At 36.6% G+C, this 14,504-nt stretch overlaps 1 protein-coding gene across 1 annotated transcript in view; it reads left to right on the forward strand.

Moving 5' to 3' along the window:
* Positions 1-12,306, forward strand: part of PUS7L (pseudouridine synthase 7 like) — a 28,964-nt gene extending 16,658 nt beyond the window's left edge. Inside the window, exons 5-9 of the mRNA XM_035002840.1 lie at positions 2,185-2,283; positions 5,522-5,603; positions 6,940-7,220; positions 10,790-10,843; positions 11,907-12,306. Coding sequence (XP_034858731.1) covers positions 2,185-2,283; positions 5,522-5,603; positions 6,940-7,220; positions 10,790-10,843; positions 11,907-12,233 — 843 coding nt within the window. The 3' untranslated portion in view covers positions 12,234-12,306. The remainder of the gene's footprint in view (positions 1-2,184; positions 2,284-5,521; positions 5,604-6,939; positions 7,221-10,789; positions 10,844-11,906) is intronic.
* Positions 12,307-14,504: the final 2,198 nt, after the last annotated feature.

Raw genomic sequence — 14,504 nt, forward strand, 5'->3', positions numbered from 1 at the left:
GTGATCTAAGATTCTGACCACAAAGACCTTTTTACACAATTTTATTCCTCTCCAAAGGAAAATAAACAAGCAAAACAGGTTTTTAATCACTATTACGCCTTATAGTCAGGAAAATGACTTCCAACTAAAGATTTTCTAAATTCACATTTGTCTGTGTATAGACACTCTTTGATTGTATATTCTTTTTTTTTTTTTTTTAAGATTTTATTTATTTGACAGAGAGAGACACAGCAAGAGAGGGAACACAAGCAGGGGGAGTGGGAGAGGGAGAAGCAGGCCCCCCGCTGAGCAGGAAGCCCGATGTGGAGCTCTATCCCAGGACCCTGGGATCGCGACCTGAGCTAAAGGCAGATGCTTAACGACTGAGCTACCCAGGCGCCCCTGATTGTATATTCTTTATATGGTGGTTTTTTCCCTTTTTTCCTAGACCTATCTAAAATTCTTTTTTCCCCCCTCAAAAAACTGTTATTAAAATGATATCCTTTTAAAAAGGGAGAGAGTTTCTCTGAACTCTCATAGCATTTATTGCCTATCTTTCATTCGGAATTTATGAATATACAACTGCCCATTATAAAATCCCCATTAGGAATGATTCTAACTTTAGCCAACTTTCCTTTAATTCTGAAAATAAGAAGTCTTTGAAGTTTTATTTTAGAGGGTTCTAACTTTGACTTCTAGAAACCTTTTGTTATAGCCAACTCTAAGTAATTTGAAGGGGTACTTAAAGTTCTTCTGGTTATTCTAGGATGTTATTTGATATTATTTTTCCAAATTTGAAATAATAATTGTTATGAGAAATACTCATAAAGTGAGCATGAAAGACTCTTATCTTTCAAGAAACCATCTGGACCTGGTGTTTTCTTTGTGAGAGCATGTTTATCCACTGACCGATGTCTTTAAGGTTGCAGAGTAATTTACAATTTTCTATTCCTGGGGAAGTGGTGCCATGTCATTGTCTTGGCCCAGGCCCTCAGAAACTAAGGTAACTAAAAAATGAATTGTTATACATAAAGGAACCAAGACTTGCTGGGTTTGAAGTAAATTTATTTCTTACTCTCAGCATCTCCAGACAGCGGAAGCATCTCAAAGTCAGAAAGAGCTTCAGGGCAAAGATCAGATCCAGTCCTAGGTGAACAGTTCATCCCAGCACTGGTTTAGCACTGCAAGTCCTGCATCCCACCATACCCTTGAGTACTGTGAATGGAAAGCTCACATAATCTTAAAGCTTTTTCGTTGGTCTTATTTTCTTTTAATTGTTTGGTTTTCTCCTTTCTGTTCTTTAACTGTATAGAATTTCCCAGACCATTTGGCCCTTATGTGTGTATTGCGGATTACAGTATTCTTTTCTTAAAATAAATACAAAGAGAAAGACTTGATTACGTATTCTGACACAGTAATTATATTTATTTATTGTAGTCACTGTGGGCCTATGACAAAAAACCATAGGCTCGGTGACTTTTAAATAACAGAAATTTATTTCTTAGAGTGCTGGAGGCTGGAAGCCTGAGATCAGGGTGCCAGCCTTATCTTCTTGTTGTATTCTCACATGGTGGAAAGAGAGTGAGATAGCCCCATGATCTTTTCTTTTCTTTTCTTTAGATTTTATTTATTTATTTGCCAGAGAGATAGAGAGCACAAGTAGGCAGAGAGGCAGACAGAGGGAGAGGGAGAAGCAGGCTCCCCGCTGAGCAGGGAGTCTGACGCAGCACTCGATCCCAGGACCCTGGGATCATGACCTGAGCCAAAGGCAGCTGCTCAACCGACTGAGCCACCCAGGCGCCCCTCCATGCTCTTTTCTTATAAGGAAACTAATTCCATCCTTGAGAGCTCTACCCTCATAACCTAATTACCTCCCAATGTCCTCACCTCCAAATACCATCACATTGGAGGTTAAGATTTCAACATATGAATTTTGGTGGGAACACAGGCATGCAGTCCATAACAATATACTTTTTTTAAGAAAGATTTTATTTATTTATTTGAGATAGAAAGCATGAGAGAGAGCACAAGCAGGGGGAGGGGGAGAGGGAAAAGCAGACTCCCTGCTGAGCAGGGAGCCAGATGCGGGACTCGATCCCAGGACCCTGGGATCATGACCTGAGCCAAAGGCAGACGCTTAACCGACTGAGCCACCCAGGTGCCTCACAATATACTTCTAATTAATTGATTTTCTTGTATTCATAGAATAAAGGGTTTGTAAATTACTACGGACCGCAGAGATTTGGGATGGGAAGGAAAGTTCACACCGACCAGATTGGATTGGCTTTGCTGAAGAGTGAAATGGTATGGATTTAAAAAAACTATGATCTGATTTGTCTTGTCAGTTGTACTTACTACATAAGCCAGCCCTTTGCTTTCTTAACCGAGCATATAATTGCATATATATATACACACACACACATACATATACCATATACTACATTATTTTTTTTATTTTTTAAGATTTTATTTATTTATTTGAGAGAGAAAGAATGAGAGACAGAGAGCGTGAGAGGGAAGAGGATCAGAGGGAGAAGCAGACTCCCCGCTGAGCAGGGAGCCTGATGCAGGACTCGATCCTGGGACTCCAGGATCATGATCTGAGCTGAAGGCAGTCACTTAACCAACTGAGCCACCCAGGCGCCCCCATATACTACATTATTGAACACTTATTGAGCAGATACTATATTTTTAGTATCATATTGTAGTAAAGCAAACTATGCGATGTCCCTTCGTTTAATACTTGTTTGAGACCTAACAGAGAATTGGCCAGCCTCACCAAATTCTTAATGAACTGAATAGAGGATTTAGAAGAAACTTAACACCCTATAATTCCAGAAATAGGACATCAAATTATATAAAATTCCTGTTTCTCATAGCATTTAAACAAAAGCTCTCCCCTCTTTTAAACTTCATATTCCACGGTTCTCATTGTTTTTAAAGTTTGCTAGAGCATTAATTATCAGTTGTTGCTGCGTAATAGACTACTCCAAAACTGAGTGGACTAGAACAACAAGCATTTCTTGTCTCACTGCTCCCGAGCGTCAGGCATCTGGGAACAGCCTTGCTGGGTGTTAGTGCATCAGGGTCTCACACGGTGTGCAGTCACACTATCAGCCAGGACTGCAGTCTTTGGAGACTTGAATGGGCACAGAGGACCTGCTTGCAAGCACACTCCATGGTTGTTGGCAGGAAGCTTTAGTTTCTCACCATAGGGCTACTCATGGCGTGACTTCCCCAAGAGAGAAGAGTCCAGGAGCACAGAAGAGTGAGAGAGAGACCGTAACAGAAATCTCAGTGTCTTTTATAATGTAATCTGGGAAGTGACATCTTTGCTTCTGTTCTATTCTACTTACTGGGCGCACAGACTCACCCTGATTAGTGTCGGGGAGGACTGTAGTAGGTGTGAGTACCAGCCAGTAGAGATCATTGGGGGCCAACTTAGAGGCTGGACCCACAGCTAGAAAGCCATATTTTCTTTCCTTTGAAACATCCCTTCCCCAACTTTTACATTCTCTACATCTCAATTTAAATTCTCATCCCACTCCCAAGAAAAATTGAATTCTTCTTATCTTGTTACCTCAAAGCCTCTTGGACTTCCCATCTTAGGTTTTATTATATTTTATTGTTATTGTTTATTTGATCTTTACCAGTAAACAAACATCATGTCTCTCTTGCTCAACACTCTATCCCTAGTACTGTGCACAGTGCCTAGCACATAGCAGAAACTTAGTAATATTTATTTGAATGAATTAGCTTCTGAACATATATTTGTTTGAATGAATGAATGAATACTATAAAAATAAGATTGAGTGTGATTTTAGGTTGAATGATCTATCTTAAGATCCTTTCCTACTCTAAAACATACACTTAGAAATCACAGTGCTGGAGACAGTATAATAATAATAATAATAATAATAATAATAATAATAATAATAAATACAGGACCTCATAGATACCATTAAAAAAAGGAATATCTTTTTTTTTTTTAATTTTATTTATTTATTTGACAGAGAGAGACACAGCTAGAGAGGGAACACAAGCAGGGGGAGCAGGAGAGGGAGAAGCAGGCTTCCTGCCAAGCAGGGAGCCCGATGTGGGACTCGATCCCAGGACCCTGGGATCATGACCTGAGCCGAAGGCAGACGCTTAACGACTGAACCACCCAGGCGCCCAAAAGGAATATCTTTTAATCTATTTAGTTTTTAAAAGAAAATATTACAAGTTGGCAACTTTTTTTTTATTTGAAAGAGAGAGAGAGCATGAGCAGGGCAGAGGGGCAGAGGGAGAGAGAGAAGCAGACTCCCTGCTGAGCAGAGAGCCTGATGTGGAGCTTGATCCCAGGACCCCAAGATTATGACCTAAGCCTAAGGCAGACACTTAACCGACTGAGCCACCCAGGTGCCAAATAAAAATTCCAACAACCATGACTCTTTTTTTTTTTTTAAGATTTTATTTATTTATTTGAGAGAGAGAGAGGAAGAGAGGGAGAGCACAGAGAGAGAAACGGACTCTCCACTGAGCAGAGAGCCCAACATGGGGCTCCATCCCATAACCCTGAGATCATGACCTGAGCTGAAGGCAGATGCTTAACTGACTGAGCCACCTAGGTGCCCCAATTGGCAATTAAAAAAAAAAAAGATTTGTCTTTTTTTTGGGATTGTACAGCAGCCATTAAAAACAATGTTGTAGAAGAATGGTTAGTCTTATTGGAAAATGTTCAGATCATATTAATAACACAAGCAGACCCCAAACAATATAAACAAAAAAGAGTATTTTAATAATGTATACATGTGTGGATTTATAGAAAAAATACCTTGACACTAAATTCAGCAAAATATAACTGGTTATTATTGGTTGCTTCTTTTTTTTTTTAGACATCTTTTTTTTTATTTATTATGTTATGTTAATCACCATACATTACATCATTAGTTTTTGATGTAGTGTTCCATGATTCATTGTTTGCGTATAACACCCAGTGCGCCATTCAGCACGTGCCCTCTTTAATACCCATCACCAGGCTAACCCATTCCTCCACCCCATCCCCTCTAGAACCCTCAGTTTGTTTCTCAGAGTCCATAGTTTCTCATGATTCGTCTCCCCCTCCGATTTCCCCCCCTTCATTTTTCCCTTCCTGCTATCTTCTTCTTCTTTTTTTTTTTTTAACATATAATGTATTATTTGTTTCAGAGGTACAGATCTGTGGTTCAACAGTCTTACACAATTCACAGCGCTCACCATAGCACATACCCTCCCCAATGTCTATCACCCAGCCACCCCATCCCTCCCACCCCCACCACTCCAGCAACCCTCAGTTTGTTTCCTGAGATTAAGAATTCCTCACATCAGTGAGGTCATATGGTACATGTCTTTCTCTGATTGCCTTATTTCGCTCAGCATAATACCCTCCAGTTCCATCCACGTCATTGCAAATGGCAAGATTTCATTCCTTTTGATGGCTGCATAATATTCCATTGTATATAAAAAAGTAAGTAATTTGTCATTTTCATTTAACATATGTTTGCTTGCTTGATTTTTAAAGGTGGAGGCTGTAAAATTATTTCTTACACCAGAAGATTTGGATGATCCTGTAAATAGAGCAAAGAAATATTTTCTTCAAACTGGTATTTAAAAATTTCTTTACCCTATACATAGTCATACAAATACATAATACAGATGTTATGTCAGCAGGAGGGCATTTATTGCTACATACTTGTATAATATATTATACATTTAATAATTTTATTATCTGTCTAAGACACTCCAGTTTTGGCCAGATATCCAGGACTTGTCTGTTTTAACTCTTCTTGGGGGTAGGAGTGAGGGGAGAAATAGCTTCTTAGTTTTTCTTGGTCTAAATCCTCAGAGTAGATAAGAATTTCAAATTCTACCCTGGTCCAGTGGAAGTATACACTACAACTAGGGGAGACTTAAAAACAAATTACATAAAAGTTTGCTGTATCCAATACTTTGTGCATTATTTTTGGTTTAGTTGCCCATTCAGCCCAGTCGGTTTTGACACTTTAGCTCAATATCATGGTTTATATGCAGAATGCGTCCTGGGAAGCACCAAAGAAAAGTGGTTATGAGTGTGGGTTCTAGAGTCAATCCACATGGGTTTGACTCTCAAAATGACTTATGTGTTTGTATCTAGAGTTCTGCGAATATAATTTCCTTATGGCAATGATTCCTAAACTTGAGGATGCATAAGAAACACCTGGTACATTTATTAAAATGAGGATTCCTACCTGAATAAGCATCTTTGCAGTAGAGTTCATTAATTTAATTTTAAAAAGCATCCCATTAGCAAGGCCTGTTAGCGCTTGATGGATCCAACCCTTTCTTACTCAGAAGAGTCTGTGTAAATGTTTGTAATAGCTCTTCAAAAATATGTAGGCTCAGAGGTTTATATAGCGGTTTTTTTTTTTTTTTTAAGAAATCCTCTGAATAATTGCAAATTAGTTTATCTCCATTCTGAAGTAGGTATTACTAATGTGCTTTTTGCTATTTTTTTTTAAGCAGGGAAAGTGAGGGGTGCCTGGGTGGCTCAGCTGGTTAAGCGTCTACCTTTGGCTCAGGTCATGATCCCAGGGTCCTGGGATCGAGTCCTGCATCGGGCTCCTTGCTCAGCAGGGAGCCTGCTTCTCCCTTTCCTTCTACTGCTTCCCCTGCTTGTGCTCTCTTTCTCTGTCTGTCAAATAAGTAAACAAAATCTTAAAAAAAATAAAAATAAATAAAGCAGGGAAAGTGAATGGAAAATGGATCATATGATTAATGATCTTTACTAAACAAACAAACCCTTCAGGTGTAGCTAAGTTTATAGTTGGTGCTAAGCGTCATCTTCATATTCAAGTTCAAAAGAGCACAGTTCATTGCCTCTCATTTAGAAGGCATAATGAAGGTCTTTATGACTGGCCTGTAAATAAAGTGGTTGACTCACTGATTTCCTCTTTATTTCAGAGGATGCTAAAGGCACACTTTCACTGATGCCTGAATTCAAAGTTCGCGAGAGAGCTCTGCTGGAGTCGTTGCACCGCTTTGGCATGACGGAGGAGGGATGTATCCAGGCATGGTTTTCTTTTCCCCATTCAATGCGCATATTCTACGTTCATGCGTATAGCAGCAAAATTTGGAATGAGGCAGTATCTTACAGACTTGCAACCTATGGATCAAGAGTAGTAGAGGGTGATCTGGTCTGTTTGGATGAAGATGTTGATGATGAACATTTCACAAATAGTAAAGTAAGTATCATTTCATCAGCGTTGTCAAAGAGTAGTAACCACACTGGGAACATTAATTTTCAGAAGCCTTTATTTGAGAAACAATTTAGAACTAAACATACGTTTTATTTTTTTATTTGTATTTGCTTATCTTCTGCTTCTATGCTGCTAGCTAAGGCTTAACACAAGTCTATAAATGGTAAAATAAAAATAGTCAGTGGCATTAAGCGAAAGGTACAAAGACAGTAAGCTTTCCTTTAAATAATATGTTTTAAAGAATTACAGAAGTAATGCACAAAGTAGTATCATTAAAAGTGAAAAATCAAAAGTTTACATATGAAGCTGTCATCTTGTCCACCACTCTTACTGTCTTTTCCTCCCCTGTGTCCAGGAAATCAGCCTCTGTTTTTTGGCCTGTATCCTTCTAGACCTTTTTCTATGCTTTCACAAAAATATCCATAGGAGAGTGTATTTTTATTCTATTAGCGAAAACTGAGAAAAGAAAAGGAAGGGCTTACAGGCTCAGAACTTAAAATATGAAAAAGAATACAATTTTTATAGTAATTGTATATGAGGTGTGTAATGTTGTGTGTATTTCTTTTATATAAATGTGATTTTATGATTGCGATTTCACAGCTTGCTTTTTTCCTCTTAACAATTTATATTATAAAAGTTGATTCTTCCATTTCCTCTCTATCCAACTAGTATTTTTATCTTTGTGGGTTTGAACAGTTTAAATAATGAAACTGAATACCATAAGTCAAGTAAAGAAATTCATTTTGTAATATAATACAAAAAGAACAAATTATAATATAATGCAAAAAGAACAAATTATAATATAATGCAAAAAGAACATTATCTCAAGTTAGTCTTACAAAGATGTTATAAAAGTGGAGGGATTTGAGTAGTGCTTTCATATATAACATCATAACATCATTGAACTTTAGATGAGAAAAGGATTTTAGAGACCCTCTTTTTTAACTCCCATTTTATAGAAATGAAAATCAAGACCCAGATTAAGTGACACAGGTAGCAGAATTAAAAGGCCCTAGCCCGAATTGATCTCTACCAGAGAAATCATGGAATACAGAAAAGGTGTCAGCATCTAGAGAGAGAACATGGCCCAGTTTTTCAAAAATGAAGAAACATAGATTCTGAACTCTGCATAAAGGGAGCTTTATCTAAATTAATAGCAGAAGTCTGGATGAATAAATTAAGGTTTTTGTTTGGTTGGTTGGTTGGTTTTGGTTTTAAGTAATGGAGATCTACCTCAAACCAACTTAAGGAAAAGCGGACAGGAATTCATTGGCTCTGATAACTGAGACTCTGACTGATTTGGGCATAGCTATATCCAGTTTCCTAAATAGTCTGTCTCTTATTTTCTTCATCTTTCAACTATGTTTTCCTCTGTTAGAGCCATTCTCAGTCTGGCTTGTTCTTTCGGTGGCAAGATGGTTATGAGCATTATTTCTTACAACTTGTAGAGAAGAGAACTTTTCTTCCCAATGGAATAAAGGCCATGGAATTAAGTCTTTCTGGCTAGGAGTGGCCTGGCTTTTGGGCCCGTGTTCGGGCCCAAAGCAATTATTGTGGACTGGAGTATGTGATTGGCTAAGCCTATGTTCCAAAGGATCCTTCCTGGAACCATCTCACCCAAATTATATTTGAGAACCGGGAGGTTTCAGGGAGCTCCCTGAAAATGAGGGTGTGCCTATCAGAAAAGAGATTAAAGGCTGAGCAAGTCAGAGCAACAGGTTTCTGCTTTGCTGTTTCATTGAATGGGTGCCTTATGAATATTTAGATAAGAAAGTGATCACGAGGAGCATAAATCACTAAGAACGGTCATTTAACTGAGATAAAATCTGAAACTGTAAAAAGAAATCTAGCAGCATTATAGGTCTTTTTTTTTTTTTTTTTTTTTTTTTTTTAGTATTATAGGTCTTATTTTACTTCATGAATGGAAGAGATGTCGGTGATTCCCTTTTGATAAATAGTGAAAAATCATGTTTTTTTTTTTCACACATTCCAGAAATATGTTCATTTAAATATTACCTGGGCTGTACATTATTTAGTAAGTTAGCCATTCCTAATTCAGATTTTCAGAAGTTAAAGGTTACTTTGACAAGACATGGTAATAATCTCTGAAATACATGTCTTACAAGACTTCTTTGTTCAAAGTAACATTTGCAAGGACAGTTTTGTGATCAGAACTGTATCTGTTTTTCTTTTGGAGCTGTAGGAGAAAGGAGAACATTTTCTCCTTCATATCCTGCTAAGTTTTCTTCTATTAGGAAAAAAAAGTCTTTATATATTTTAAGACCAATCATTTATACTTTACTAGTAAGCACTAAGAATAGAAAAGGCAGGACTTACAGGCCCAAGATGTTAAGATATGAAAATGAAAAAGACAGTAAAGTTTCTATTAAATGGTATATGGGGCATGTAATGTTGTGCATCTACAGTTAAAAATTGTAGGAAACTAATCGATTCTTGATAGGATTACTAGACTAACAGATATACCTTTATTTGAAGTCACTTGGGGTAGATTTTCTTATAATTTCTTTGTGAACAAGATAGAGAAATGTGGCAGACAATTAAAAGGTGAGGTGAATTCATAGTTGAGGAATAGCCATATGCCAAAAGCATGTTTGTTAATTAAAAAAATCAATTGATATCAACCTGGAGGGAGCTCTCTAACCACAAAACATGGTCTAATGTACTTGACCATGTTTTTCCATATTTTCATAAATTATTTAAATTGCATCATTGTAAGTAGGCTTAAGAGTTTGTGAAAGAAAGCTAGAAATGATGATGCAGGAGAGATCCTCATCCCATGGCTTTTGGTCAGATCACATGTAGAGTTTTATATCCATTTCTGAGTCCAGCAACTAAAAGGCTTACTTACCAATAAACAAACATACAAACCCAAAATGAAAAACAAAAAAGGAGGGGCAATAATTATTGATTAGACTGTGCATCCTTGAGGGCAAAGCCAGCAGAGTTAGAGGGGATCTGGACACTGCATTATATGGTGAAAGCCTTAGGAAGGTGGGGATGCTGTTCATCTTTGTTTAATGGTAACAGCTGCCTTCATACCTGAACTTTCATGTGCTGGAGAAATTAGACTTATTTATTCTATAGTGTCCTGTAGCAACATTTCTCACACTTAACATACATCTCTTTTTCCCCCTGTCTCCTGTTACTGTTCTATGAAACACGTTTTGAGAAACACCACTTCTCAGAGAGTATTATGATACTTGTTGGCGATGGGTGGGGGTGGGGGAGGGTGGTTTCCCAGAGGCAGATTTTTGATTCAGCCTAAGAACTTTGTAAGTTAGGAAAAGCTGCTGTGATGAGGTGGAAGCGTTGCCTCGGGGTATTAAGCTACCACCATTCTCTTTGTGTTTCAATTTCAGTTATCAGTGGTTAAAGCAGGAAGTATCGTTTAAATTTTTATGTAGTCTAGAAGCAAATTGTGAAAATAGTCTTGTTTGGGTATATGTATATTCAGCACAGGAGTCAAATTATACATAACAGGGAAAATTGAGGAAATGAATCATCCATATTTTCGTCATGTTTTTAAAATGTAGGTTCATCTAGTAACGGAAGAAGAGGAATCAGCTAACACATATGCAATACATCAGGTAAATTTGTTTAAAAATTGGTATCACTTAGATCTAAATGTAGATATTGTGTCCAAAAGACAAAATGTTGATCAGTTCTTTTCCCCACCTTTTTCTCTTAACCACTTTTTTTTTTTTCACTTTTTAATTCAGGTATAATTTATATGCAATAAGTATCTCTCTTCTTAGTTTGCAGTTCTAAGAGTTTTGATAAACATAGTCTTGTGACGACCACAAAAATCAAGATAAAGAACATTTTCATTTCTCCCTAAAATCTCCCTGTGCCCCTTTTTATTCAACCCCCACCCCCAGCCCCAGCTCCTGAGGAGCTCATCCATTTTCTGCCTCGTTTTGCCTTTGAAAGAATGTCAAATAAATGGAATCATATAGTTTGTGGTCTTTTATGTCTGGCTTCTTTCAGTTAGCATAATGAATTTGAAATCTGTTCATGTTGTATGTATTTGAATTTTTTACCTTGTTCCTTTTTCCGACTACCTTTTGGTAGTGTTTAAGAAAAATGACTAGAAATCATCAGCAAAGGAGGAAAGCCCTACAAACTGTAGTGTCTTCTCATAAGCAGCTGAGCAAAACACTGTATTTGCTGCTACTGGTTTGTGCTCATGTTTTTATATAAGTAAGAAGAATGTGAAGTTATCAACCAAAATACCAGTTATATCATTGAGCAATAGGGTTTGTTCTGTTGTAGAAACAATATGCTTTTAAGATTGTATGACTACATTGAGATTAAGTCTTTGTTGGCTAATTAAATGTACCCAAACCTCTTGTTTCCTCTCCTCTACATTAACAATAGTTTGTCTAATAATATCTGACTTGAGTTTGTTACCTTGGTTATTGTGAGTCCTTCTTGATTGTAGTTAGTTCTTTTCTTTGCCTGGCAGCATTTAAAATAATCAAAGTAGTGTAGCGTTCAATAGCATGTTTTAGGCTGATTGTAATGTTTATATCCTGAGACATAATGATTATATCTCAGTGATTTTCTTATACACCAAATCTTAGTGATATAATGATCATATATTTTTCTGAAGGCTGTTTCATGTAATTTTGTCCCCCTTCTTCTGCACAGGTGGTTCTTCCAATGCTTGGATACAATATTCAGTACCCAAAGAATAAAGTTGGGCAGTGGTACCAGGAAATACTTAGCAGAGATGGACTACAGACATGTAGGTTTAAAGTACCAACTCTGAAACTCAATGTTCCAGGATGCTATAGACAGATATTGAAACATCCCCATAATGTCTCATACCAACTAATGGAAGAACATGAAATTGATTTCAAAACTGAAGGTTCCCACATTGATGAAGCAACTTTATCTCTTCTGATCTCTTTCGATCTTGATGCTTCGTGTTATGCGACAGTCTGTCTGAGGGAGATAATGAAACATGATTTTTAGAACCACTACCCTTGATATAATCATATATATGTATGTCACTCTTTTTTTTTTTTTTTTTAAAGATTTTATTTATTTATTTGACAGAGAGAGACACAGCGAGAGAGGGAACACAAGCAGGGGGACTGGGAGAGGGAGAAGCAGGCTCCCCGTAGAGCAGGGAGCCCGATGCGGGACTCGATCCCAGGACCCTGGGATCATGACCTGAGCTGAAGGCAGTCACTTAACCAACTGAGCCACCCAGGCGCCCTGTATGTCACTCTTTAAAAGGAAGGGAGCTAAAATTTCTTGAGCACCTGCCATCTGCTAGCAGCCTTATAATTGTTATCTCCTGTAATTACTAAACATCCTGGTGAAGTAGGAGTTTGATGCTGATGTTCTAAAGGACATATAGCTAAGTAAGCGCAGCATCTGAATTTAAGACCCCAAAGCCTATGTTCTTTCTATTATCTAATGTTTCAGTGATCTTTATTCTGTGTTATAAAATTTATAATCTTTCTTGACTATTCAAAACAAATAATACTGCAAGATAACATGTAAGAAAAAAACATGTTTGGAGTAATGTTTACATCCTCTAGCTCCTTGCTTAGAATGTAGATGAAACTAGATTGTAAGATGGTTGGAGAGAAACAGAAATGAAGCATTTTGTTAATTATTGTCATTCTTTTCTGTTTTTGCAATTACTGATCAGAATAATACATTAGGGAAATATAATCCCTACATTTATGATAGCTACCCCAGGGTTGCTTACCCCTTAATGAGATAAATTATCTTCAGTGAAGATTGAAAGAAAAATTTTCATACAGTTTCTTTATCTCAACATACATTGAGCCTCTTGACTTTTTGTGATATTTTTTCCTATAATCTAAAACATAGATTTTAGAGTCAGACAGACCTGGGCTCAGACTCCAGCTCTGACATTTACTAGTGACTTTGGGTATGTTATTGATTCTTTTTGAGGCTTAAAGAATTAAGACAGCACCAACCTCATAAGCAACAAGTAATAGGATTGTCTCCACCTTTTATGTTGCTGGAGGAAGAAAACATTTTGCCCATTTGAAAATTGAGATATTTGTTTAACTGTCCCACATCATAAATCATCCTTAACCACTTTATATCAGTTAAATTTGGGAGGGATGGTATATATTGATCAGGAAGATCTAACATTCTTTCATTGCTGGTAGTATAACATGATGATGAAATTTAAAAAGTGGTATGGAGAATTACATGTCAGTAATGTGGCACTTTTATATACTCAAGTCAGTGAAACTATTTTGGGTATAGTAGCATAAGGAAATAAAATTCAAAAGAAGGAAAAGAATTATATGCAATGCAAAATTTGCTCATTGTAACATTTTTATATAAAATGAAAGAAATTATAATTGTTTGAAAGTCCAGCATTAGACAACTAAAGTAAGTGAAGTGAGATATATCAACTTGATGGCAAAATATGTAGTTATTAAAAATGATGATAAAAGTTTAGGTATGTGAGAAAATGTTGCCCTTCAAACCAGAACATAGATATTACAAATGCAGTATACACACTGAATGCAGCTTTTACAAAGAGAGGCGCTTTAGTATAGTAATTAAAAGCATAGTTACTGTGGAAAAACTTCCCAAGTTTGAACCTTGGCTGTGCCACATAGCATGTGGCCTTAGACAAGTTATTTAAGCTTCGTGTGCTTTGGTTTCAACATCTATGAAATAAGAATGGCAATGTACCTACCTCATAGGATTATTGTGAGGATTTACCAAGTTCACAGATGTACAGCAGCTTAGAAAAGTACCTGCGACTTAGTTATTGTTAAATAAGTATCCGCAGATGCAAGTTTGGAAGGAAGAGAAAAAACATGAAAATAACTTTCTTTTTTGTCATATATTTTAATAATAAATAAATCTCAGAACACCAAAATTGGACTTTGTAGTACCATTGTATTTTTAAAATTACCTTTATCATCTTAATATTTATTGAAAATAAAATGCTATGTTAAGTAAAAAATTTAGAAAAAGTGCCATTTCATATAATAAATTATATCCTGCAAATATAATCAGAAAGTGAATTATGTAAATTATTCAATTCTAGATGTCTCTTAAATGTTGAGTAGCAATTAGAAAATATGAAAGTGTTAAAATGTGCTGTCATTGATATTTTCTTTGCCTGTAGATGGCACTATTATTTTAGATACCGTATTTATTTACTTAATACTTCGGCCATATGTAAGGAAAGAATCACTAACCTTGTTTCAAGTCACCATAAGATGTATTCAGATACTG

Source organism: Mirounga leonina, unplaced genomic scaffold (genome assembly GCF_011800145.1).
Source record: "Mirounga leonina isolate KUSES-001 unplaced genomic scaffold, KU_Mleo_1.0 Mir_126, whole genome shotgun sequence".
NCBI lineage: Eukaryota > Metazoa > Chordata > Mammalia > Carnivora > Phocidae > Mirounga > Mirounga leonina.